The 26,604-nt window shown below is 46.7% G+C and overlaps 1 protein-coding gene and 1 long non-coding RNA gene across 10 annotated transcripts in view; one reads left to right on the top strand and one right to left on the bottom strand.

The window, feature by feature from the left end:
* The window catches only part of LOC144768792 (uncharacterized), a 108,676-nt gene that overhangs the window by 10,465 nt on the left and 71,607 nt on the right, over positions 1-26,604 (top strand). The gene's annotated exons all lie outside the window — the stretch shown is intronic.
* Positions 23,055-26,604, bottom strand: part of BRD8 (bromodomain containing 8) — a 791,877-nt gene continuing 788,327 nt past the window's right edge. For 3 of the 9 annotated variants that reach the window (XM_078652722.1, XM_078652724.1, XM_078652723.1), the window contains exons 27-28: positions 24,569-24,746; positions 23,055-24,431 (exon numbers count right to left, since the gene is read on the bottom strand). In XM_078652722.1, the coding sequence (XP_078508848.1) occupies positions 24,384-24,431; positions 24,569-24,746 (226 nt within the window). In that variant the 3' untranslated portion in view covers positions 23,055-24,383. Of the gene's footprint in view, positions 24,432-24,568; positions 24,747-26,604 lie in introns of those variants that run through there. The other 6 variants (XM_078652729.1, XM_078652725.1, XM_078652726.1 and 3 more) reach the window with 2 other exon arrangements.

Below are 26,604 nucleotides of genomic sequence, written 5' to 3'. Positions count from 1 at the left end.
CAGGGATTTAGTGGACTTGTTTGTTAAATTTATGGACGAGACTGATCTCGATACACACATCACCAAAACCCATTATTTGGTCTATGGGAGGTAGATTTCTAAATCCAGACCAATAACCTTCAGAGTGAAGGTAATTTCAAGGGTGAGTTATCTTAGTTGGGCATCACCTTTGATCAACAGAATAATTGGACCCTCTGTATGGCCAATACAAATCAGCATTTTAATCAAGCATGTGGTGCTTTCATTCGGTTCTTCTCAATGATAGTCAGCAAACAAATTGTTCCCTTGTTTCAAATTTATAGAATGAAATGTTTACCGGTTCTCACATATGGTGAACCCATTTGGGGGTATCGAAATTGTATGAGATTAGAACTGAAGTAGAACCGATTCTGTAGGAAACTGCTTGGAGTGGGCCCTGCTAGCCCCAGTTTTTTTGTACACATGTTGAAGATCATGTAAAACTAGTCCCATTGCTGATGTGGGTAACGGTCTGAAGCGGGGAACATACAGCTTTCAACAGGGAATTGATTCAAGAGTGTTGGGACTTGGAATATGGTCACAAAGTCCCATGGCTGACTTACATAAAAATCTTGCTGTAGTGTTGGGATCTCCAGAATTGTGTCATGCTCCTCAGTTGATGAATATAAGCGATGGAAAAAAGGTTAATAAGCTATTTCTTAAATGGGCTGCAGAGGAGAGGTAGAATGTGGTCTTTGACATGATTGATACATGCCAACCCTCCCTATTCAGGTTGGAGACTATTGATTTTAAGGCTAGCCTCCTGCCTCCCGATTCCTGCATGCAAAAAACCGATTCCTCTGTGGGCTTCAGCTGACAGGGCCTGGTATTGTGTAACTCGGCGGATGCACTGCAGTAACCTGCAGGCCAGTGCACAACACTTGCATCCTGCTCTCTCTTCCTGCCATACCGCTTTCTCCATGCCTCTGACAAGTAAGAAAAAAACATACATTTGCGTTTCAAATATCCGATCATGCAGCAGCAGACTTGCAAAGCCCATACATAACAGTAACCCAAATCATGCCCCAATAGAAGTCAATGGGGGAAATACATTCTCTCAATTTCTTTTTTAGAAATCTCCCACTTTTCTCTTCTAAAATGTTGGCATGTATGATGATTGTCCAAATCAATGTTGGCCCAAGCCGTATCTCTCCCTAGCCTGTGGGAGAGATCTTTGTTTACCAAGTTTCGACTGGTGCAATTCAGTACAGGTTATGGTTTCCATTTGTACAATGTGATCCCACCTCTATTTTGATTTGCCCCTGTGATGTGAGATTGCTACAGACTTTGGAACATTTCATTTTATTCTGTAAGGCTTATGACTTTCCTCTGCGAAGATGCTTGTTGCCTATCCTTGGATCCAGGCGTTTCTATCTGCACAGACCAGCCTTTTATTATTTGCAGATGCTTGCGGAACTTGTTGTTATAACTGCTGTTGTGTTCTTCTTGAAAAATGCTTTGCACTTGAATGCAGCACTGAATATATAAATTGCATTTCATTTAAGCTGAAAATTGTTGATATGAGCTGCATGAACTGGCTATTTTATATGCTTCTTCTTGTTTTGATATTTTTTAACTTTTATCTTTTTATGAAATGTATTTTCTTTTATCTCGATACTTAAGTTTTAAGGTTGGTGATTTTATCCTGTACTTCGTACTTTTTAAATTATTGAATAATAGTCTAATAAAGGTTTTCATCATCATCATCATCATGATCATCATGCTTTTCAACCTCGCCTGGATATTATTCACAAGTCCAAAGTCTGTTGTAAATGTACATGTATTTATATAGCGCAAATCACCGACACGGTATCTAAGCGCTTGCTTAGGGAACCCGTCCTGGTATTCCCCTGTGAGATACCCCGGCAGGGTATCCACAAGGTGAAAGCCAGGCATCCCGCCGCGAGGGGCCGTAGTGGAGATTAAGCAAGCTATTGCCCAGAGTCGCAGAGTGTGACCCCGTGAGTCGAGTAGGCACCGGAGCGAGAATTATCGAGTCCGTGGAATTTTAGAGCCCGAGACCTGCCGAGGCAGGGAATCGAACCCTGGTCCACGGTCGATCTCAGCTTCCGGGTCTGCTGCCTCTAACCACTGAGCCACACTTCTCAATACAAACTTGTCAAAACAAACGAAGAAATCTCACATCAGCAAACTATGCATTAGCTGACAACCTATTGTGAAGAACACACCATCTGTCACATCCACCGGGACTGCCCTTGATATAATGGTATGATGTGGTCCTGCTGATCCTGTTAATCCTCGTCGCCAGTGAAAGAACACTGCTTATCAGAGAAACATTGGTTTATTTAACAATATAAGGTGTAGAGTACAAGACCCCAACAGTGCTTTTTCCAACCGCCCAGCCGTCACTTCCTGTTCACATCATAACATTCTAATCTCCAGTCCTTATCCCTACATTTTACATTTAAAGTGGCATTGCTATTTAGACATTACTATTTACTCAACCTCATACAAATACATATATGTTGAGTAATCCTAGTACGTGACCCCCCTTCCCCACAGGATGGGGCGAGATAAGATCTGCTTACATTCTGTAGTGTCCTACTGAACACGTTCTAGTGTTTCACCCTGTATTACACTCCACACTTTACACCCACCCATCACAGGCATCACTGGTCAGGTGACTCTGCAAATAAAAGGGGCTGGGCGCACGTGCCCTGGTCAAGTTCCAGTACCCTACTCCTGCGTGTCAGTGTGGTCATTTACCTAGCATGGTGGCCTAGGGCCCAAGATACCACACATCCCTGGTGGACGTGGGTGCTGCTGTGAGTTATCAATGGGACCGAGGGAGCGGTTTGGACTGTTTACTGTGCCCTGTCCCACTAGACTTTAGCACTTTCTATTTTGGCTGAAGATATTAAACCCATCTACTCTGTCACTAGAAAAAGATTGCATTTCAAAAGGCTGTGGGATTTATGTGGCCATCTCACACCTCCGCACAAAGGCAGCAACGGCCTGTGAACGAGGCAGTGGCGTAACGAAAAATGATGGGGCCCTCCTGCAGAATGCAACGAGGGGTCACTGAGTCTCGCATATCTCACAGATATTCATTGTCATTGCGTCGAATGGAGGTCCCTTTAGGGTTTGGGGCTCATGGAACGAAGCTTTCCTTACTGCTGGTTAAAAGCTCAGACCCTCACGAATGAGCTCTAAATATGGTATTGATGGCATCACAGGAAAATTATAGAACTGCTCAACATAAATGTTGTATCGACAAAACATCTGCAACACCTGGGAATAGACACACAAATTAAAAGCACACTAAATAGTATGTGCTAGTGTACAAATGACATATGAAAAATTTATATTTTTAGGGCGATGCGGGCATTGTTCCCAGTAAGCTGCATGTGTGGGCGCGTGCGCACCTGTCTCTCCACGAACGCGCAGTGTGACATTTGAAGAGCGCACAAAGTTAGTCCAGCAGCAAGTGCCTCCTGCACTTCTTGCATTTCTTTTGTTGAAAGGGCGCTGCTGCGGGGTAGATTGTAAACCTTTGTGAAAGTATTCATACTGAACGCAGCGCCCATCATGTGCTGCAATTAACATGATTACTCTAACAAAGGCACACTATCTGCCCTGCAGCCCCTCCCTTCCAACAAAAGAAATGCAAAGAAGTCTACAATCACGACTTGTGCTGTATTTGGCTCTCTGTAAAATATTCTGACAAGACAAAGTTTTAAGACCAGTGCAAAAAAAAAGTTGCTGGAAGGCTACCCAAAAACAGATTTTTACTGCCCACAAACACTGCCCTGTGTTTTCAGGGTAAACATCCTCTGGAGTGGAAAAGAGACTTGTGGGCTCATGTGGTAGGAGCCTTCATGGCTTGGCAATGGCCAGTGGCGATGCGTCCATTAGGGGCGATAGGGCGCTGCTCCACTAATGCCATGGCCTCAAATTCTTCGTTCTACTTTTCCAACGCTGATTCCACTCAGGACTCCAGTCCTGATTGGAATTAGCGTCTCTGCGTCGGAGAAGTAGAACGAGGGACACTGGGGTAGGGCCGGGGCTGTGGCAGCATTCAAGCAGGGAGTTGAGTGACAGGCCAGCAGGCAGCGCAGTTGCAGTCCCAGGCAATGGTGCCCATGTTCATTTTTGGGCTGATCATTTTTATGGTCAGCCCGAACAAGCGCACTCTAGGCTGCACATTAGGAGACCCAGGGTTTGATGCCGCAGCCCCCCGGTCTCCTAATGGGCAGGGAATATCCCTGCCCTCAACCAATCCTCGCGGCGCTGCTGGAGCAGTATCAGTAGAGGGTTTTGCACTGCAGGGACGTTGCGGCAGTTCCTGTTTGCTCCTGGGTCCCGCGCTCTTCAACAGTCGCGCAGAGGCGGCGCGGACCGGTATGTTTTCAGTCTTTTATTATATTATTTTAATCTTCCCTGGCCCCCAGCCCCGCGCGACCCCCCACAATTTTATTTGTGTTTATTTAGCCTGGATGTATTTTAGTATTTGCAAATCAGTGCCCATATTGCTTTTGTTGTTGGTCTGCACATATGGCGCCAGCATGTCTTTGTGCACGGATACTAGTTATAAGAGTTTTGATAAGCATCAACATGCCTGTTCGTATTTTTGCTGTTTGTCCAACTATGTTTACTCGAGTCCCTAGCTGCACCAATGAGTTGTGAGATTTAACAGAAAGCAAACATGAGAGTACCCAGAGAAAAAGCATTCCGTGTGTGTCATGACGTGAATATTTGAGCTGTGTGTGCTGAGGGGTACTGTGTGAGAGTTGGGTGCATTACTTGTGTGGGTGTGTTGTTGAGGGAATGTGGAAGTGGAAGTATTCGGAGCTACTAGAACCGAGGGAGCTGGTTAAAACTGGGGGCGCTGGGTAAAACTGGGGGCGCTGGGGAAAACCAGAGGAAACAAGATACAATAGGTGCAGGCTAGAGGCACTAATAATGCTGTGATATGCAGTGCCGCACATCAGACTTCTAATGTATACGCAGTTTAGGACCTGCTGATTGCAGACCTCTGTGTGTATTTAGTGGGTGTGGGGTGGACATGTGCCTAGTGGGTGCAGGGAGGACAGGTGCTGCTTTGTTAAAGGGCTTTTCGCGCAGTAAGTCTTGTTCGGAGAGTTTATTTGGCATACAACTGGAAACCAAGCTGCACATTAAAGGGCAGAATTTGTAGCGTGGGTACAAAATGCGAGGAGTTTGCGTGAGAGCGAAGTAAAAAGTTTGCTCCTCGCGCCCGCCTCTGTAGCTACGAAGCATGTGTGGACTTGTAACCAGAGAGGATTGGTCAGGCATACAGCGAGACATGACTTTCAGATTAATATAAGATAGGAGACGGCAGCTGGAGGTGGGGTGGGATCGAACCTGGCAGATGCAGGGGCTGAAAGTTCAGGCATGCAAAAAAGGACAGCAGTTGAGGATGGTACCTATGATGCTTATTAACCTTCTAGCTTTCCCAAATTTGCTTGAAAATGCACCATATTCCCACTCTTCTTTCAAAATTTTCTCGGACCCCCCTTAGGTTGTTTGGGCTCGCACCCTCGCTCCACTCGCTCGCCGTGGTGCACTCAAACACAAATTTTACGCCTCACCACTTTCAAATGTCACCAGCCGCCACTGCTCCATGGTCCTCTGTCACTGCAACCTAGATCTCACTGGGTATGTCTCAAAGGGCATGTGTATATCAGCCCAGTAGACCGACTGTGGTTACGGATCACAGAGCCAGTCTGGCAGAAGAAATGATACATTTGCCAGATACATCAATCCTTTTGAATTCTCTATCTGGGGGTTTGGTTGGAAATGCATTCGAGTTCATCTTACTGGTCAAGGCCCGTAGAATGAGACTCTCCAGAGTAAGGTGCGTGCAAGGTGAGAAAATCCGAGTCAACAGGCACTGACCTATGTCGGTTGGCCAAGTGCTAGCTAACAGGCGTGCAAGAACACACTTTCGACCAGGTAGCCATTAAGGTACCTGTGAGTGTGTAGTTAAATGGAAGCAAGGGCTAGATGTTGCTGACTAGGCTGTAACATTTCTGTCAAAACATTTCTTTTCAGTCTATTACTTGGCCTCTGCAAATGAGGCACTTTCCTCTTAGTCACCAATGTGGTGAGTCAAGCTCCTTCTCGGGGAATGTATTAAGCCCACAGCGTTTTGTAAATTAAGGTATAAATGGATTGAGTGGTCACCTCCCTCATCATCATTATCAATATCCTCAGGTTCTCCCTACTCTGGCACAGCCTCAGAAGCAGAACCAAAAAGAAAACGAAGCAGTGCAGAAGAGGCATTAGGTTTGGGGCAGGCTGAATGACAATTGACTGAACTTTTATTATTTTGAAATGAGACGTTGGTCGAGCTTCAGTCAATGTCAGTTTGGGATCTGATTTTGGTGCCAGCGACGGATCATTGACAGGCACCATAACCAGCTTGGATCTCGGGCTGGTGCGGAATTCTGTACCGGAGTCAGAACAGGCCTGAGAATGTGACCCAAGGTGAAAGACAGTGCAGAGGAGATACTGACTGGTGATAACACAAGAGGGAGCCGCAAGTGTACTAAAAACTTGCACCACGGCCTCTTTGAAGGCTCAACCTAATGCAGGGTCGATGATGCCCGTGGAACTTGGGCGCACAGGGACAAACTATGGAATCTGTTCTACGGACAGAGACCTTGAGGGAGTGCAGCTTAGATCATAATACCCTACCACCTTCTCTCTGTAGTCAGAGTGACAGAATGGGGTTGAGTTCCACTTCACTTTTCTATACTTCTGCTTGGACTTGGTCTTTCACTTACCCGAAGAATGTGAGTGGGAAGTAGAGCAGTAGTAGGAACGGCCCCATGACCGGGTCTGGGACCGGGACCACACCCGTGAGTTGGTGCACAACTTGCATTAAGACTGTGACTTCTTCTTGAGTTCGGTGACTTACCACTTCCCCTCCCGGTCCTGAATTCCCTTTGGATGCATAAGGCCTCATTTATCACATGACTTTGAGGTGTGTCCATAGCCCAGGCAACAAAGGCAGACTTTATGGAGGTCCCTGGCTGACATCTGTTTCCTGCAGTCGCAACACAGTTTGAATCTTGTCGTGTTCAGAGGGGACATCACTCCCTAGTACACTGCAAACAAGTTTTTTGGAGTTTATGAAAGACCGACAAAGGTCAGAGCGGAGCGGAGCTTGAGATCTGCATGGTAAGGCACAAAAAAGAACTGATGTCAATGGGGAGGGTATGGTACTTATATGCTGCTGCATTTTGTCCCTTCTGGGGCGATAAGAAGTCAGCACAGAGGGCCATATGTATCAAGGCAAAATGGGTTCGCAAACGCCGAAATTCGCAGAATTCCGGCGTTTGTAAACCCATTTTCGCTAAATGGTATGTATGAAACATTTTTGGTGCAAAATAAGGAATCGCTAAATTTGCCATTCCTTATTTTGCGATTGCATTTAAGGAATTGCAAATTGTGCGATTCCTTATAAGCAATGTATCAAGGAAAAAAACATTCCAAAATGCCATTAAGGATTCGCAAATTACCACCAACTTCTAGTTGGAGGTAAGTTGCGAATTCTTTAAAAAAATCATTTTTTTTAAAATCAAAAGGTGCCATGTGATGCTCATACATGCCCTTAGGGCATGTATGTGCGCCATATGCGCACACATGTCATTTTCAGGGGTGCAGCAGGGTGTTCTTGAGACACCGCTGCACCCTTGAAATGATTCTCAATTTGCGATTAGCAAATTACTAATCGCAAATTGCGAATAATTTCACATTCATTCCTATGGGCCTCCTGGCCCATAGCAATGAATGGGAAATTATTCCTTAATTGCGATTAGCAATTTGCTAATCGCAATTAAGGAATTTTAAGGAATTGCTAAAAACCCGCGATTTTCTTCATACATACCATTTTTCGATTTCTAAATAGCGATTCCTTAAAAATCGCTATTTAGGAATCGCAAAACAGAATGTTGATACATATGGCCCAGAGTCACATGGCACCAACTGTCAGACAGCAGGAGTACTGCTACAAAATCCTTCAGATCCATTTTAGTGCCTTGGGGAAATTCTACAGTGAGGATTCTGCGAAAGGGAGGTTTCACTACACTCATCTGAGAGTTTGTGTGATGCACCCAAGTAATAAACTAGCAGTCACTAGGTACCTCATAGCCTGCCCTACTTCAGAGAATATAAATAGCACCAACGAATTCTGATAAATGTACATTTCGTAACATTTGCAAAGCGACGTTGGCGATGGTATTACATGACAAGCAGGGGTCAGGAATGCAAACGAGAACTAATTTTGCAAATCAGCTCAAGATATTGCAGACGTTCTTATGAGTGTAGAACAATAAACCATAAGGATTACACAAATGTACGAAGGGAAGTCTGATTCATGCTGGCATGGTGGTGGTTAAGAATAATCTGGCACATATGAGTGTCTGATGGTCAGTGAAGTACTGGAGGAAATACATCTAGCCATGGAAGTGGCCATCCCATTTGCTCCAGAAGTTATTGTGCTAGGTAAAGCAAGGATTCCTGCACTGCGATCAAGATCCTCTTACAGGCAAAAAACAACTATCCTGAGGTTATAGAGAACAGGTGGAAACTCACTAACGATATACCTTTCTGGTATGAAGTGTGAATTGAAATGGTAGCACCTAGCAGTGTGGGCAACAAGCATGTGTTTGGAAAAATATGTAACCCAAAATGAGAAGGCTATGAGGAGGAGAGTGGGGGGAGAGAAAAGAAAGAAAGAGCGCACGGAACCACCAATTAAATAATATATAAAATGTGACATAATACAGCACCTTTGCGCACATAACTGTGTAAACAGAACTTTATGGGTAGAGGTGGAACAATCAATCAAACAAGGAGGGACTGATGGGCTTTTTTTTATGGGAAAAGGTCCAGCATACATGCATTCATGTATACATGTGTCGTAGGAAAAAGGGGTATGTAGTTCCTTTAGCGATTAAAACTAAGGAGAGAGATATTTGTCAGTCAGCACCCAAGTCTGTGCTGTTCTGGAAAGTTTAAGAGGAAAGGAATTCCTTTTGTCGGAACTAGGGCCCTCACACACCCAGCCAGCTAGGTATCATGCTTCATCATATGGGCCTGCTCCTCGTCGGGTCGGCGCTGCAATACCCGACGGGCACCCATAGAGGGGCTCTTTGGCGGAGATCTTTTGTTCCTTGCCATACGGTGCAGTGGGAGTGAGGGGCCTATTAACGTGTAGATGGGTGAGGAGTGATTGTTGGATAGTCCAAAGATACTTTTATTCAGACTGGCTATCCACCTGATTAAAAACGTGAAAAGAGTGACAGTTATCTGAAATTAATGATTCAGTTCAACTATGCTCTACTCTGTGGGTCAACATGTTTCATGCCGTTGGGTCAGGAGGATCCGTGGCAATTCATCAGGACCTAGTGGTTGGAATATCTACACTCAGTGGTTGGTGTTCAAACTACCTACCAAGTCTCAACACTGTGAGTTGAGAATCTTAGAGCGAACAAGTAGTAACCAAAGTATCGCATCTATCAGTTGCTGGCAGGATATCTGGACTAGGAAATTGTAAAGCACATTGGGCTCCAGGAAGAGCGCCGTCAAAAGCTACCCCTCTCCGCCGGCACAATGTGGAACAAACCTGCTTTAAAATCTGGTAAAAACGTGCCTAAATGTGCAGTAAAAATGCAAAAATCTACAAAATCAAGGGGAAAATGTACATTCAATTTTCATTCTACTGTGTATCCAACTAAATGAAACAACTTTGAACTCTGAATATTAAAAATCAAATAAATACATTTTAAAGAGGTATTTTAAGCACGGGTATACTATCAAGTAACCATAAACCAGCCAGGTAAATTTAAAAAACAGAGTTCGAAAGCAGTGGCATTCAAACATACACTCATTTACAAAGTTACTTCAAGTTATGAAAACTCCATTATGATTCGAAGGATTGAACTCAGCTGGCCACCATACCATAAATTGCCTATGTATATTTATAACATGGCAATCAACACACTTTGTGTGTCTATAAAAGGCTTAACACGTGTTTTGTGTAAGGGCCACAACAATTTTTAATATTCATAAAGTTATTTTAAAACCAATTATCGATACCAAGAGAATTATTATAAATAGTGCAGTGGAGGCACAACAGGTGTGTGCGCGCCTGCTTTTTGCGCTCCCGGAGCACTTTGGTATTCCAGAAGGGGCCGCAGATGCTTGTGCAGCCCCATCTGTAGTACTGATAGTGCTGGTATTCATGTAGTGCCCTGGCAAGGTCTATGAAAAACATAGAGGGACTTGGAGCCTGATCACTGCTTACCATTGGCTGGCTTTCTTTGTCAATTTCATTTGTCTACTTTTTATTTGTGTCCCAGCTTGGCAAACTTGTGTTTGGCCCTTCAGTGAAGCATTGCCTCTTTATAGGCGCTTTGATTGGCTGGCATTGATGCATCCACTGCTTGATTTTCAAGCAAGACTTTTTTCTTTTGTGTGAAGCACTCCATTCAAATGTGTGTTTTTAAGCTATCTCTCTAATGTACATCTCTTACCCTGCACTGTGTTGCTCTCTGTTCCCCAACTGCTCCCCACCCGTTTCCTCTAGAGCTTGCCTGTGAGCTTCCCCCCATGACTTCCCCCCACCTGTGCCCTTAATGTTGGTTTCCCCCAAACCCTGTGGTGCTTTCACACCTGCCCTTCCCCCTATTGCTTTCATATCCCCTCTCAAGTTTCTTTGGAGGACCCCACCCCCTCATGGCCCCTTGGCTAATTTCCCCCCAGGGACCATGTTTTGCCTCGCTGTTCACCCTCCACCCTCCCTTGTGTTAGTTTCGCTCCCCCAACTGTTCACAAAAAAGGCATGAGCATTTAACTTTCTTTTCAGTTACAGATCCAGCTCGGATTGGTAACCAAAAGAACAAAAAACTATAACTCGCCCCCTCGTCATGCACATATTACATCACTCATGACATCTTCTATAACATCATTGATAATATCACTGGAACATTTGTAATGAAATTATTGATGAGAAAACTGTGCATGGTGGGGGCGCATCTTTGGCCCGGGACTCCATCCCTTGGGGCCGGACATCATAACTAAGGGAAGGGGGCACATGTTCCCCTTCTGAAGGCCGATTTTGGCCCCGGTGTCCCCATCCCGGGGGTCCAGAGTTATTGTTAACTAAATGGGTGCACGCAGCCCGCTCCCCAGGCCAATGTCGGCCCCGGGGACCCCATCACCTGGGGACCGGCATTATTGTTGGAGGAGGGGGGCATTCGACCTTCCACCCGGGCTGTTATGAGTCCCGGGGACCCCATCCCCTGGGGCCTGGCATAAAATGAGTGTGAGGGGGTACACAGCCCCCTTCCGAAACCAACTTTGCACAGGGGACACTATCCCTCGGGGGCCCAGCATTATCATTAGGGCAGGGCAGCATGCATCCTCATTCCTCTGGCTGATTTTAGCCCCTGTGACCCTTTCCCCCAGGGCCCAGCATTAATCTTTGTGGGAAAGGGGCACAATGCCCCCTCCTGGGCCGATTTTGGCCCTAGGAGCCCATCCCCTGGGACCCAGTGTTGAAATTAGGGGGAGGGGAGGCATGTGACGCCCTCCCCGGGCCGCCTTTGGCCCAGGGGTCCCCATCCCTTGGGGCCCGGCATCATAAGTAGGGGAGGGAGGCACACGGCTCTCCTTCTCGGGCTGAGGTCGGCCCCAGGGGGCCTGAAATGAAATTAGGGGGAGGGGGCACGCAGCCCCCTCCCCTGGTCACTTTTAGTCCCGGGCACAGTAAGGTGGGAGGCCACAGGGAGAACCCATGTCCCCCGGGGCCCCGGCTGGCTCTCACATCCAGCGGGAGCTGGCATTGCCCATGCCCAGAGGGAGCCGCTAATAATGCTGCTCCTTTCAGGTGGGAGAAATATTTAGATCTGTTTCATCTGAAGTCCTCACATCTAAAGTTTCTCAAGCTCTCACCCGCTGGGAGTGGAATTTTGTTTTGTACCGCTTAGCGGAAGATTTGAAAAGGCACCAGGGGACATGCATAGCCTGTGAGCCAGACCTGAGGGATGGGGTTGCCAGGGCCATTAATGGCTCAGGTAGGGGCGCCACAAAGCCCCCCTCGGTCGAAATCGGCCCAGTGAATGGGACTGCGTGCCCCTCTCCCCCTTTACAATGCGGCTGGGCATGGTGATAGGCTCCTCGGGCTGAAAACAGCGCAGGGAGAGGGGCCACATGCCCCTACCCCCATAAAATAATGCTGGGTCCTGGGATGGGGTCTCCAGGGTCAAAATCAGCCTGGGGAGGAGGGCCAAGTTCACCCTGCTCCCCAAAATATAAAACAAAAATCTCCCTGGGACCTGGCCCACCCAGTGGCATAAACAAAAAACAAGCGCGGAAGACCGTGCTTGTTTTATAAAAAAGACGTTTGCTGTGGATTTGCAAATCCTCTGGGAATTCGCGGCAAAATAAAAAACAAAACGTTTTTGGTCACAGGCTGGCTCCCCTGCCACCAGGCCTAGGGAGTCAGGGTATTTTTACTCTGCCCTGTGTGTCTATTTTTTTCTTTTTTTGTTTTCTTAGGACTTGGGACCGAGTACCAAGTCCTAAGATGGCTGCCACATCTTCCTGAGTGAGGTGGTGACAGCCAATCAGATCTGTTAGAAATCTGTTGGGATCCACGGAGCGAGCCTCCGCATCCCTAGATATACAAAGTTTTTGAGCATTAATTCCTCAAGAACTACTGAACAGATTTACCCCAAAACACAAAAAGCACTGTTTCTGGACCTAGATCTAGATTTCTGCCAAATTTGGTGTAACTCCATGCAGCGGTTTAGGCTGTAGCTGTGCCTAAAGTTCCTATGGGAAAATGAATGGGAAAAACGTGTTTTGGGACCCCCTTTTGTCTCCGCCCCCGCTTGAGGGATCACCCCGAAACTTTGCATGTGTAAACTAGGCAAGAAATACACTTTTTAGAAAGTTTTGCAGAGCTTCGCCAAACAACACAAAAGTTATTAGCAACACAAAAAATGCATTTCCTATGGAACACGATCCTAACTATAACTACCCAGTGGCGACCATCTCTAGGTCAAATATGTCTGGCCTTGACTGTTTATGCTTCTCAAAATCTAGTCACCCTATCTTTTATGCTACACCGATAAGCCAGGAAAACCCGCAACATCGCTGCCATCTTATAATATGGTGAAGAATATCTGCTCAGCTCCTGAACTATTTTTCTTGCCCTGGTAGCATTTAAAGGAGGCAGGAGTAAGGCAGGAGTAAAGCAGGTCCAGAAGCGAGACAGTCAAAAAGTGAGACAGTGCGTAGATTTGAGCAACAATGACACGGAGACCAGGTGCACTCAAAGAGGAAAAGCCCATTCTTTTTTACAGTGTGCACAGACTAGCAACCTAGAGCTAGATGTAGGTAATTCGTATTTACCGATTCATAAATACCGAATTTTACAGATTCGGTATTTATGAATCGGTAAATATGAAGGGGGGAGATGTAGGTATTTCTAGAAATTTAAATACCGAATCTTTAATATTCGGTATTTACCGATTCGGTAAATACCGAATCTGTATTTCCTATTGATTCCTATGGGCTGTGAAGCCCATAGGAATCAATGGGAAATACAGATTCGGTAATTACCGAATCGGTAAATACCGATTCCTGCCAGGGTGCAGGGGGTGTCACTTTGACACCCTCTAGCACCCCAAATACAGGCATGTGTGCCATGTGGCACACAGACATGCCCTAAGGGCATGTCTGTCTGTCACATGGCATAGGTGTGCATGCACACATGTGCATGCACACCTGGATTCGGTATTTTACCACCCAATTGAATTGGGTGGTAAAATACCGAATCTGTATGGCCTTTGGGACTCAGAAGAGTCCCACCTAAATTTGGATTTACCGGATCGGTAAAATTACCGATTCGGTATTTTACAGAATCGGTAAATTTACTGATTCGGTAAATTTACAGAATCTGCAAAAATAAATGCCCCTACATGCCAATTCTTAAATACCGGTCGGTAATGGCCGAAATCGGCCGTTACCGACCGGTATTTAGGCTCCTACATCTGGGGCCAGATGTAGGTAAATCTATTTTACCGACTCATAAATACCGAATGTTTCCGATTCGGTATTTATGAATCGATAAAATAGAAGCAGGGAGATGTAGGTAAATCCAGATGTGCATTTACCGAATCGGTAATATTCGGTATTTACCGATTCGGTAAATACCGACCGGTAATGCCCATTCATTCCTATGGGCTTTGAAGCCCATAGGAATGAATGGGCATTACCGATTCGGTATTTACCGAATCGGTAAATACCGAATTTCACAAGGGTGCAGGGGGTGTCACTTTGACACCCTCTAGCACCCCCAAAACAGGGTCGGGTGCCATGTGGCAGGCATACATGCCCTAAGGGCAGGTCTGCCCGTCATATGGCACAGGTGTGCATGCACACATGTGCATGCACACCGGAATCGGTATTTTACCATCAAATTGAATTTGATGGTAAAATACTGATTCAGTAAGGCTTGTGGGACTCAGAAGAGTCCCACCTACATATCAAATTTACCGAATCGGTAAAAATACCGATTCGGTATTTTACAGAATCGGTAAATTTACAGATCGGTAAATTTACAGATTCTGTAAAATGACTGGCCCTACATCTCAAAATCCAATTACCGGTCGGTAACGGCTTCAGCTCAGAGCTCGCCTGAGCACGGGAAGCGGAACTGACGTCACCATCGATTAAACAATACAGAAAGGCCCCATTAACATAAAAAGTGGGACATTTGCAGCAAGTTTCCAATATGTAGTGGGTGCAGATTGCCAACATTTTAGCATTTGCAAAGATTTCCAAGTGTACGCTTAGAAACTTCCAACAGTTGTGGGGTTCGAAGCGTAGTCCTGAGAAACTTTTCTAAATGTTACGTCCATTTCCACACAAGCAGTTATTCTACATGTCAAGTGCACATGGCGGAATTTATTTATGTGTGAATGCGTTATTTTCTGCTTTTTTGTTACAGTATGTCCTACACCAATTTTGTGGGTGTTTCATTCTTATTCACAATAGTGAAAGGGATTTATTCGTAACTTTGACGTTAGTAAATCTATCTCTGACCTGTTTGGGTCAAATGTTTCTGAGCAATCCTGCCTATGAACACCAAAACCCATCCCACTGAAACAGATTTACTCACAGGAAAGTCTTATGTGAGTAAACCAGCTTTCGTGAATTGCAAACAAGGTTTTACACTCCTAAAATGGCTCTTTGGCTCGTCAGATACATTTAGAGGTGCAGCAACTTTGTGAACCTGTCTGGTATTAAACTTGCTTTCTGCACACATTTGGATCACTTTTTAGTCTGTCTTCAGATCACTCCAGCCCAAGAAAATATTCCAATGAATGGTGTGTAAAAAGAGATATCAATCTGTGAGTCAGCAAGAAAATGTATAGAGCAAAATATGTTGAGATCTCACACTTGCAACAGAAAGGGCAGCTGCCATTATTGGTTCGGGCACTGTTAGAAATGGGATTTCTGGTTGGCTAGGGCAAGCGCCAAAGACAGGCAGAAACCACCACTCTAGTCAGGGCAAGGGAGTTACACGCTGAAGATAACCCCTGCTCACCCCCTTTTAGCTTGGCACGAGCAGTTAGGCGTATCCCAGAGGCAATGTGTGAAGCATTTGCGCAACACACTCACACAGCAGCAACATACTAGGCACACCACAAAAGGAACTCCACACAAGGTTATATAAACAAATAGCCTTTGTATTATCCAAAACACATTAGAATCATAATCATACAATATACACCGTGCCAACTGGCACTAGGCAATATTCACAGGGGATTATATACACATGACAGGGCCAATCAGGCCACTGTCAGATCCTTCAGAAAGCACTAGTAGCACATATAAAACACAACCAGTGACTACTGGTAAAGTACTGTACTTAGCATTAGCACCTGCAACAAAAACACATTATGCCTGCAGCACATTAGGCCAGAACATTTATGCATAAATCACATTATGCATAAATATCCTAAGCATAAACATATTATGCATCATCATAGAGGGCATAACATAGCAACCAGTAACTACTGGCAATAGGGTGTACTTAGCACAACCACCTTATGCAGAGCCTTGTTCGGCATATGATCATCAGCAATACAGGGCATCATCTTTGGACAATGTATCACATCATTGGTGCCCCGTAGTCATTGACAAGGTACACACCGCACCTCATGGCTTTATGACTCACCTAAAACATAGAGGCTCACTTCAGGCCGTCTGGCCTTACCCTCGGGGGCCCGTCCTGGACGTCCTTGCGATGCCCTTGTCCACAAGTCAGGGCTCCTTCTTCTGCCAACACGGCTTCTTGTCCCCAATGCCCCAAATCGGCAGCTGTTGCGAGTGCAGCTGCTGGCTATCAGATTACGTGGTAGACCTCTCTGGGTCTCGTGCACTCAGCGTCAGGGTAGTCCCCATAATATTCCCCAACAGGGCAAGGCATAGCCCATAAGGGCAGGGAGACCTCCCTCGATTCCCCCGTTAGACAAAGCGATGGCCAAAAGCGGCCGCCTACTACTCCGCGGTGCGGCTGCCTACGTGGAGACCAGGGGAGGCACTGATTCCCCTCCGGTCAGCTCTTCGGACTTACCCTCACTCCGGGCGAGTCAACGTTCCTCTGCGGGCTCCACAACACGGGGCGAAGCCTTCGCTGGCTTCCTTTCCCTGCCGGCAGTCACGAAGGCAGGGTAGGCTCCCGCCTTGGTTGCTTCTTCTGGGCCAGACACGGGCGCTCCCACCAGCACACAGGGCCCCGCCTTACTCCGCCGTGATCAGTTTGGCTGCCTTGCCTCCGGCCATGCCCCAAACCAGGCAAGTTGCCTGGTTTCCAGTTCTCGGCGTTCCTTTCTTGGCGGCTTCTCTCCCTCTCGGCTCCCGCCTTCAGGTGAACACAAAAGCAGGGTGGGCTCCCGCCAACAGGAGCGCACAAACATCGGGGTGGGCTCTTGCTCCTTTTCACAGGACACCAATGCAGGGTGAACTCCCGATTCCAATGCATCAACGTGGGGGAATCCCAATGCCGGGGTTCCCTCGGAAAGCAGCGCAGCAGTGCAGAGCACCAGGATTCCTTCCTGGAATAAAGATACAGCTCTCACGAGGCGCTTGGCCCCCGAAATTCCTCAGGGCAAAGGCTGGGCCAAGGCAGGCCAGCTCACAGGGCCCTCCAGCAGGGAGGCAGTCCCTCATGGCGGTTCCTCCTGGCGCCCAGCAGCAGCACGTCCCCCAGTACCAGAAAAAAGCACACCTTATGAGGTCACAGACCCAATATTTATATCCCAAATTCCTTTGTCATCCCTGGCACAGGGCTTGGGGGAACCAGTCCTTACTGGTTCTGGGGAGTTAGGAGCACTTTGTTTACAGGGCTCCTCTTCCCCTTTGTCAGGTTGGGGCTCTGTCATCAGACACACCACATGGGGGTGGAGCCAGCATTCACATAGGCAGGCACAGACCTATTCAGGGTCAGGGAACTACTCCAACCACTACTCCAAATGCAGGTGCCCTTTTCAGCCTAGCGCCAACTCACCCTGCCCCTCCTGGAGCCGCACACACACTGCACCAGCCCCTGTCACTCCAAAGCCAGACATGCAATCCACATCAGGCAGGCAGAGACATAGCACACAGAAATGCCAACTTCTAGAAGTGGCATTTCTAAAATAGTGATAATAAATCTGCGCACACCATCGCACAGCATTTATTATTACTATTCGAACGATACCAAGCTTGACCATGCTGCTCCTCTCATAACAGGAATTACCACTGAAACACTTATCAGGGAATCCCCAATGCATTCCAATGGGAGGGCAGCCTCACAGCAGTGAGAAACCAAAATGGCTGTTTGTCGCTACCAGGACATGTCACACACTTAAGGTACATGTCCTACCTTTTACCTACAATGCCCCTACCCATAGGGCTTGCTAGGGCCTACCTTAGGGGTGAATGAGATGCAGTAAAAGGGGGGTCAAGACATGGAACACACTTTAGGTGCCACGTCACAGCTGCAGTAACACTGCGCGCACAGGCCCTGCAATGGCAGAGGCCTGAGAAAGGTTTGAAAGGCTACTTTGGTGGGTGGGGCAATCAGCCCTGCAAGCCCACCAGCCCTGGGTATGTGAGATACCACTTTACGAGGGACTGACAGGTAAATTAAATAGGCCAATCTTACCATGTTTATCACAGAGAGCACATGCACTTTACACTGGACAGCACTGCTAAAGTGCAAAGAGTCCTAAAACCACCAACACCATATCAGAAAAAAGGCTAGGAGGAAGGCAACAAGTTCAGGGATGACCCTGCAAAAAGAGCCAAGTCAGACACAACCCCTTCTAGCCAAAACGCAGGGTAGAACAATCACCACCTTGATTGGCTTCCCTGCCTTGGGCGATAGAACACGGACGTGGGCCCGCAACTGCAGGGGCACACTCCAGTTCTACGCCATTCTGAACCCATGTGGCTCCCTCTGTCAAAGCTCCCAGGACCAACTAAGCTACTCCACTGGTACTTCCTAGTTGTCCTTGGCCAGGACCAGGCCCTAGGCCATCCAGATGTATCTGGTCCTTGCCATCTCAGAGTGGGGGCAGTAGCCCCAGGCACATAGTACCCACTCTCCACTCTACCCCTCATCAGGGCAGTTCTAAACTGCCACTGATCCTCCAGCCTAGGGTCTGTACCCTCAGGCTGACCAGAAGTCACAGGCGAGGCTCTCCTCCCCCTACCTCTACTTCTAGGGTTCCGAACTCCCCTCCTTGGAGAGGCACCCTCAGAACACAACTCTCCCACCAGTTCAGGACCTCTCTCCAGCAATTGGTCTCCCAACCTAGGGTCAAAACCCTCAGGTTGCACCGGGGTCAGAGGTTAGGACTCCCTCCCTCTACACCATCTTCCAAAGTGCTGCACCCTCCCACCTGGAGTGGTACCCCTGGAAACCAAACCGATCAGGACACTGGTTACAGATGTCCTTCCCTCCGGGTCAGGCAGATCCTGGGCCTGGCCTCCCAACCTTGGGGCTGAACCCCGCGGCTGAGCACTTGCCTGGACTTCTGGGGACTCACACAGTATCCCCCCAGTCAGGACACTGATTACAGATGTCCTTCCCTCCAGGTCAGGCAGAACCTGAACCTGGCCTCCCAACTCAGGGACTAAACCCTGCAGTTGAACACTTGCCCTGCACACCAGGACTTTTGGGGACTCACACAGTATCCCCCCAAGGGTAACACATGACTCATGTGTCGTGTGACAGTCTGCCTCGCGCAGATCTCCCGACCCCAGTCTATCTGACAGTGCACGAAAATCCCCCAGGACAGAAGTGGTGTCACCATTGTCACTCCTAGGAGACTCAGCCCCTCTGGCTGGTCCCTGGCCCACTGGTTCTCCCACTTAGGAACACATCCCCCTCTCACCCCTCAATCTGGACTTCTGCACCCTCCACTTAGTAGTGGCGCCGCCAGACACCAGAAGCACTGGAACTCCATTTACAGATGCTCCAGGTTCTCTTGACACTAAGAGATTCCCCTCAAATGGCCTACTAGTACAGCTGAGGACCCCAACCTAGTGTCTCCTTAGGGAACCCTCCAGGCCCTGAGACTGGGTTTCGGGCACCTTGGGACACACAGTCCCACACTCACTCCTCCACTGAGACGGGACGTGAGCCCCTAAACCACTCCCACTACACCGGGGCCTAGCTGGGCTACTCTGGACCTCTTCCAACAAACGGGGCCGGAAGATACCTGAGCCACTCCTTTTGGGATCAGTCTCCAATGCCTCTTCAGACCCTCCGTATCACAGCCAGAGGTCTGCCTTCCGTGCAAGCTCCCTGGGATCAGAGAACTCACACTCCAACAGGTGTTGGCATAACCCCGGAAAACAATTACTGAACATGTGCTCTCTGACAACCAGATTGAACAGCCCTTCAAGATGATTTGCCGTGCTATTCATCACCCAGCCTTTCAGTGCATCACAACATTCATTCACAAACTCCCCTCAAGACTGGTGAGACAGTTTCCTAATGCCCTGAACCTCAACCTATACCCTTCAGGTGTGACACCCTCTTCCTGGGAATTAGGTACCATGCTCTGGGATCTGGGAGTGGGACTTCCTGCACTGGACTCCATATTGCTGCCACCACTGGGCCCCACCCTCACTGGTGAATTCAGACAACTAAAACTGCACTCAGGGGATAATCTACCCTCCAGAGCTAGTTTCTCCCTTGCAAAAGCCCTCTCTGCCTCCGCCATCCTCTCCTGCGCTAAGACCCTCTCAGTCTCTAGCTTCTTCTCTTCAAGGACCAAAGCCTTGAGAGTCAACTCCTCGGTCCACAAGGCCTTTTTCTCCTTCAAACCCAGCCGCGCTATCTTATTGGCATACACTGACTGGAGCGTGTCCAAAGCCAGCTGATGCTCCCTTTCTTCCCTCCTATCCACCCACTCCTCTGGGGACAGGAAAAGGGATGGGGCACTGCAAGGGACTCCCTATTTATGGGGTCCTCACTATCTAGTGGCATCCCTGCCCTGTCATTTTCTTCCTCTTCTTCAGACTCTTCAGGGCCACCCTCGGACCCACCACCCTCTTGGTGTGCGGCCTGGGCCCTTTCCCACTCAGAGTCCTGATATCTCCCTGTAACCTGTTGCCAGTGTAGCAGGGCTTTCCTAAGTAATAGCTGAGTGTCTTCCCCACTTACTGCTAAGCCTCTCTCATCACAGAACCCCCTTAGTTCTAACATACTGTATTCCAACAGATCATGTACATGAAAGGCAGATTCCATTTTGGCAAGGTACTAAAACCCACACAGGTACAACGCAATACTCCTAGGTGTGAGATCTGAAGCAAGAGTACACAATTTGAAAATGACACTTTTAGGAGAAAAATAAAACTCAGGTAAAATAATCCCCATACATGTGATTCTCTAAATGCAGAGTTTGTAGTGCAACCAGTTGTTGCTTTGGTACTGTGCAAATGCAAGTCCTATCCTCACCGCTGACAACCAGTGTTAGAAACGGGATTTCTGGTTGGCTAGGGCAAGCGCCAAAGCCAGGCAGAAACCAACACTCTATCAGGGCAAGGGAGTTACACCGTGAAGATAACCCCTGCTCACCCCCTTGGTAGCTTGGTATGAGCAGTCACTATTTTTTTTATATAATCTTGTGTGGAGTTCCTTTTGTGGCGTGCCTAGTGTGTTGCTGCTGTGTGAGTGTGTTGCGCAAACGCTTTACAAATAGCCAGCACTTTATTTACAGGGCTCCTCTTCAGGTTGGGGCTCTGTCATCAGACACACCACAGGGGGGGGCGAAGCCAGCATTCACATAGGCAGGCACAGACCTATTCAGGGTCAGGGGACTACTCCACCCACTAGTCCAAATGCAGATGCCCTATTCAGCATAGCACTGACTCACCCTGCCCCTCCTAGAGCCCCACATACTCCTCACCAGCCCCTGTCACCCCAAAGCCAGACATGCAATCCACATCAGGCAGGCAGAAACATAGCACACAGAAATGCCAACTTCTAGAAGTGGCATTTCTAAAATAGTGATAATAAATCAGCGCACACCATCACGCAGCATTTATTATTACTATTCCAACCATACCAAACTTGACCACGCTGCTCCTCTCATATTGGAAAATACCACTAAAACACTTATCAGGGAATCCTTAATGCATTCCTATGGGAGGGCAGCCTCACAGCAGCGAGAAACCAAAATGGCTGTTTGTCACTATCAGGACATGCCATACACTTAAGGTACATGTCCTACCTTTTACCTACAATGCACTCTGCCCATAGGGCTAGCTAGGGCCTACCTTAGGGGTGACTGACATGCATTAAAATGGGGTTACAGACATGTCAAACACTTTAGGTGCCACGTCACAGCGGCAGTAACACTGCCCGCACAGGCCCTGCAATCGCAGAGGCCTGAGACAGATTTAAAAGGCTACTTTGGTGGGAGGCGCTATCAGCGCTGCAAGCCCACCAGTACCATTTAATTTACCAGCCCTGGGTATGTGAGATACCACTTTACAAGGGACTGACAGGTAAATTAAATAGGCAAAAAAAGGGGTGTGGACCAATCTTACCATGTTTATCACAGAGAGCACACGCACTCTACACTGGACAGCAGTGCTAAAGTGGTGCCCAGAGTCCTAAAACCATCAACACCATGTCAGAAAAAAGGCTAGGAGGAAGGCAAAAAGTTCAGAGATGACCCTGCAAAAAGGGCCAAGTCCAACAGGCACTCTGTGGCATGCTAATGTCACATACATTTTCAAACTGTTTTAGTCTCAGTTCGAATGTTTGTGTGTATATTATGTTTTCATCTAAAACCCAGCACATCCATTTTGGGAGTTTTTTTAAAGTTAGGAAAACTGTTAAGAAAGAAATATGCAGGGAAATTTGATTTAAAATCAATCAGAATTTAAATATTAAGTTAGTTAAGGAAAACATATTTGCAAATCATGATGCAGGCCAAATACATTGTTTTAGTAAAATGCATTTGTTTCAATTACTGTTTGTGTTCTGTACCTAGGTTTCCAAACTTACACTAAAACGTGTTTGCTGTGTTAGACTCCATCAATTCAGTCTGTTGTTAGGACACATCAATATCTGTATTGTAATGTTTCATACTGATTGTACTGTGGCATTTGTATAGGAATTTTCTAACCCTGATGAGGCCAAAAAGCGTTTTCTGGATGGTCGAGTGAGCATAAAATCAGCACCTTCTTTCTTGCCCATGTTGTACAGGGTGACATTTATGAAGGGCAGCAGCTTGATCTGTGCAGATATTTTGAACAAGTTGCAAATTCTGATGCGTATTTTGGTCCAAATCAAAATTACCAGCCTCATTGTAATAAGGCCATAAGTATGGACACTAGACTGCAGGGCTGACAATTCAATATAAAGGGTGCATACTGCAGCAAGACTGAGGATTATTAAGAAGGGAGGGAACTAAAAAAACAAAATGCGCGACACAACAGGAGTCTAAATACGGCACTTTAGCACAAATCTTTATTTACACAAAGTATAAAAGATTAAATGACATATTGCTAACCACAACATCCTGTGCTAACAATGATGACCCAAATCTAAAATTTATACAGGAAAGGGAAGGATGCCTTCAGCTTACACATCATCCATCGCCCTATATCGCGCCAACCCCACAAACTAATTCTGTAAGATAAGGAAGGGCATCATGGTCACCCTGTCCTCAAAACCCAAAATACAACTGATCAGCTGAAGAACAGCAAGAAAATGAAAGAACACTAACAACCTGTGTGACAGGTGGAACAACCCCAAGGGAGACTATCAACAAGTTAAGGGAGTGAGAAGAGAAACAACTTCAGAATATATCCAGAAACTTAACATTTGCTAAAGTGTAGGTATGGTTACCACACGTGGAGCTCGGGGAGTGATACGTGTTGCAGAGATAAATGGTTTTGGGTCTACCAAGGATTTAGGAGGCTGATAATCTTCTTAGATCTAGGATCCCATATGCTGTACAGATTGGTAACCATGTACCATCATTGATCGAAATGCGATAGACTCTCTCTGCTGAGATCCAAGAACCAATGCTTTGCAGGGATTCAGGACTGTATAAGCAGGTGAAGGATAGATCCATGTGCTCTATGCTGTGCTGAGATCAAGGCATTCTGTGCCCTACTGATACCTCCCTCCACAGTGCCTAATACTCTGCATATATTCTAATCCCCATGCCCTGCCAAAATACTGCATGTCCCATTCTCTCCAGAGATCATGGAGAGTCCTACGCCCCGCTATAGTCCACGAACCATGTGACATAGACAATCAACATCCTGCTCACAGCAAAGGTGTCATATGTCCAGACAAACACTCTTTGGAAATTTCAAAACTCCTATCCTGAGAGATGTGTGAGTTCTGTACAGACATTAGGTCTTCCACCCAAACCCCAACTAAGATATTTCCGACACACAATCTGTACAACTCAGAGATGTCCAAGCACATCAAGTAAAAACGAAGGTCCCAAAAAAATGTTAAGAAACTGCAAGATCATCAGGCTTCACGGCACTTTGCCTGCAATTCATTCTGACAACAATCTTCACAGCATTGTGATAATCGTAGAGACATTCAATAAAATCCAACAGAGCACTTTAGCATTTCTATGGTAAAGGTGACAGACTGCAGCAGATGTTTAATAGAAACCCCAACGGTGGAGAGCACTCTAGATGCCTCGTTCTACAGAAACCAGTCTGTCTCTTTGCAGGTGATCGCTACACGTGCAGTCCATTCAAGACCAAAGGCTGTACTTTGTTCAGTGATCCTTAGTTTCAATATCTGAGATAGACTGTAGAAGGGGTCACTCAGTGTCGCCAAAGAAGCTGGAGTCCATACGACTACTCATCACCTGCAGAAACAGACATTGTTTTAAAATTATTGTATTCACACACACACCCTGTTCATCACCTCAGCCCAAAGTGCATGGTGCCTTGGCTCCCAGCTCCATATAAGAAGCCTAATGTATTTTTCCCTGTCCCATCTGACCTGAAGTATCTCAGAGATGTCCTTTTGCATTTCCACAGCTTTGAGGTAGACCTCATGATCAGCGGCGTTATACATGATGGCATTCTGGAAGACCAGCATGACGTCCCGCTGGAACTCAGCCATGGTGCGGATGACTCCCTTTGATAGGCTACGCTTGATGGTGGTCAGGTCCATGGGCCTGGTGAAGGCAGGAAGCAGGTTAGCAAAGAGAAGTGGGAAGTGGTGGGCACTCCTCTCCTGTGCACCTTAACACTTTATGGCATTTATTGCAGTTAACATAGGTGCAGAGAATACCTTAGGGTAGAACAGCCAACCTCACCTGTTACGATGTAGTTCTTGAACTCTTCATTATCTGCAGAGATGAACAGGCAGGCATGCATGAAGCCTGTCTAGATTACATCTGGACGTACTACCCAACCACCTTTCACTGCACAGTGTACGACTATATAACAAAACAGGCCAGTATCTCCAATGCTGTGGTAGGCATTAATGTCAGGCGTGAATCTAACATGGAGCATGGCCGACCGAATGGCAAGATGGCAGCACACCTGTAAATGCTGGGGGCCCCTCGCCGATACCTGATAATCCTCCAGCCCTGGGGGTAGGGCAGGCGCAGCTGTCTGAAGTGCATACAGTGGCGGAGAGTGGGCAGACGCTGCTGGGCCCATGATGGTGCCACGAATGGATGGCCCGGAGCGGATTGACGGAGGGTGAGGAGGTGGTCACCAATGGGGAACAAGATGGCACCCATAATCTATAACTGACTTGCTGCAGCCCCGCACACGCTTCAGAACCCCTCCCTTTGAGGCAAGTTGATCGTAAAGGTGACAATTTGTATCACTCATACGAGGAATTGAATAAAATCTTAGTGAAATAAATGAGAGTGATAAATAACAGCTATTAATATTATAAAACACACTGTTCATGCTTTCACTAACCGCAGACAAAGAGGGACAGATGCGTGTGTGGGGGGAGCAGAGGGGGACTGCCTATGGGATCAGTCTGAAACTAATGCCAAAGTAAGAACGAAATATACAAAAATAGTAAACTCGCTAAACTGGACGAGTAATTTCCAAACAAAACTAATCTCAAACAGAGTGGAATTTCCAGATTGATTGCTTGTTATCTTCATAACTCCAAGTCCTAGACTTCCTCGTCACCTTCCTTACTTTTTGAGAAGTTCTGCCTTCCTGTGACAGGTTACCCAATTGATATAGTTGGAAAGAAAGCCTTTTCTTTATATGTCTCTATTCCCTTTCTATATTAACATTGTGTCCATTTATTCACCTTTATAACTTCCTTCCCTATCCTGAGCGTCACCTTGTAAAAGCTGCAAGAAAAAAGTCCCAGCTCCAAGCTCTGCAGAGAAGTAGATATGGTTTGGAAGGTGGTAAGAGCACAAGAACAAGGTAGAAGGGGACTCCTACTCTATAGTCCTTGTTGCAGTCCTTAATTTCTGATGATGCGACCAAGCACACTATTGAAGAACATCAAACAGAAAGCCAGGAAGAGATTATCAAGAAATGTTATTTATTTATACATGACTCAATTATCGTATATTGCAGGGCTTTGTTTCAGAAAATTGACTCATTCTTAGCTGAAATCATCCAAATGATGATGATTGACAGAATTATGTGTATCAGCCTATCTAGCTACTCCACAGGTCTCCCCACTGACTTTTGCCCAGAAGGCTCTTAGTCCTCTGGTGGATTGATCCTGAATTCCTACTAGAGGTGCATTTTCTACTGCAAAGCATAATTGACCAATAATATATCAAAACCAGTAACCTAATGTGACATTCTAGGACACCCAAAGTAGGTAAAGAAGGTCTCAGAAAAACAAAAAGAAACGAAAATATGTAGGGTCTAAATAAATGGTTAAAGCTCTATAAACATCTAGAGAATGAGGAGAACCTTGCCCACCATACAAAAACTGGCAAAGTTCACTCCTGAGAAAAAGAGCCTAGGGGTGACACATTGGACAGCCCCCTGTGTCATACACTAGAACAACTGTGTCTAGGAAAACATGGGCCCTAT

Source organism: Lissotriton helveticus, chromosome 7, assembly GCF_964261635.1.
Source record: "Lissotriton helveticus chromosome 7, aLisHel1.1, whole genome shotgun sequence".
In the NCBI taxonomy this organism is placed as follows: Eukaryota; Metazoa; Chordata; class Amphibia; order Caudata; family Salamandridae; genus Lissotriton; species Lissotriton helveticus.
Note: the sequence above shows the minus strand (reverse complement) of the source record. Positions and strands in the feature narration are given on the sequence as shown.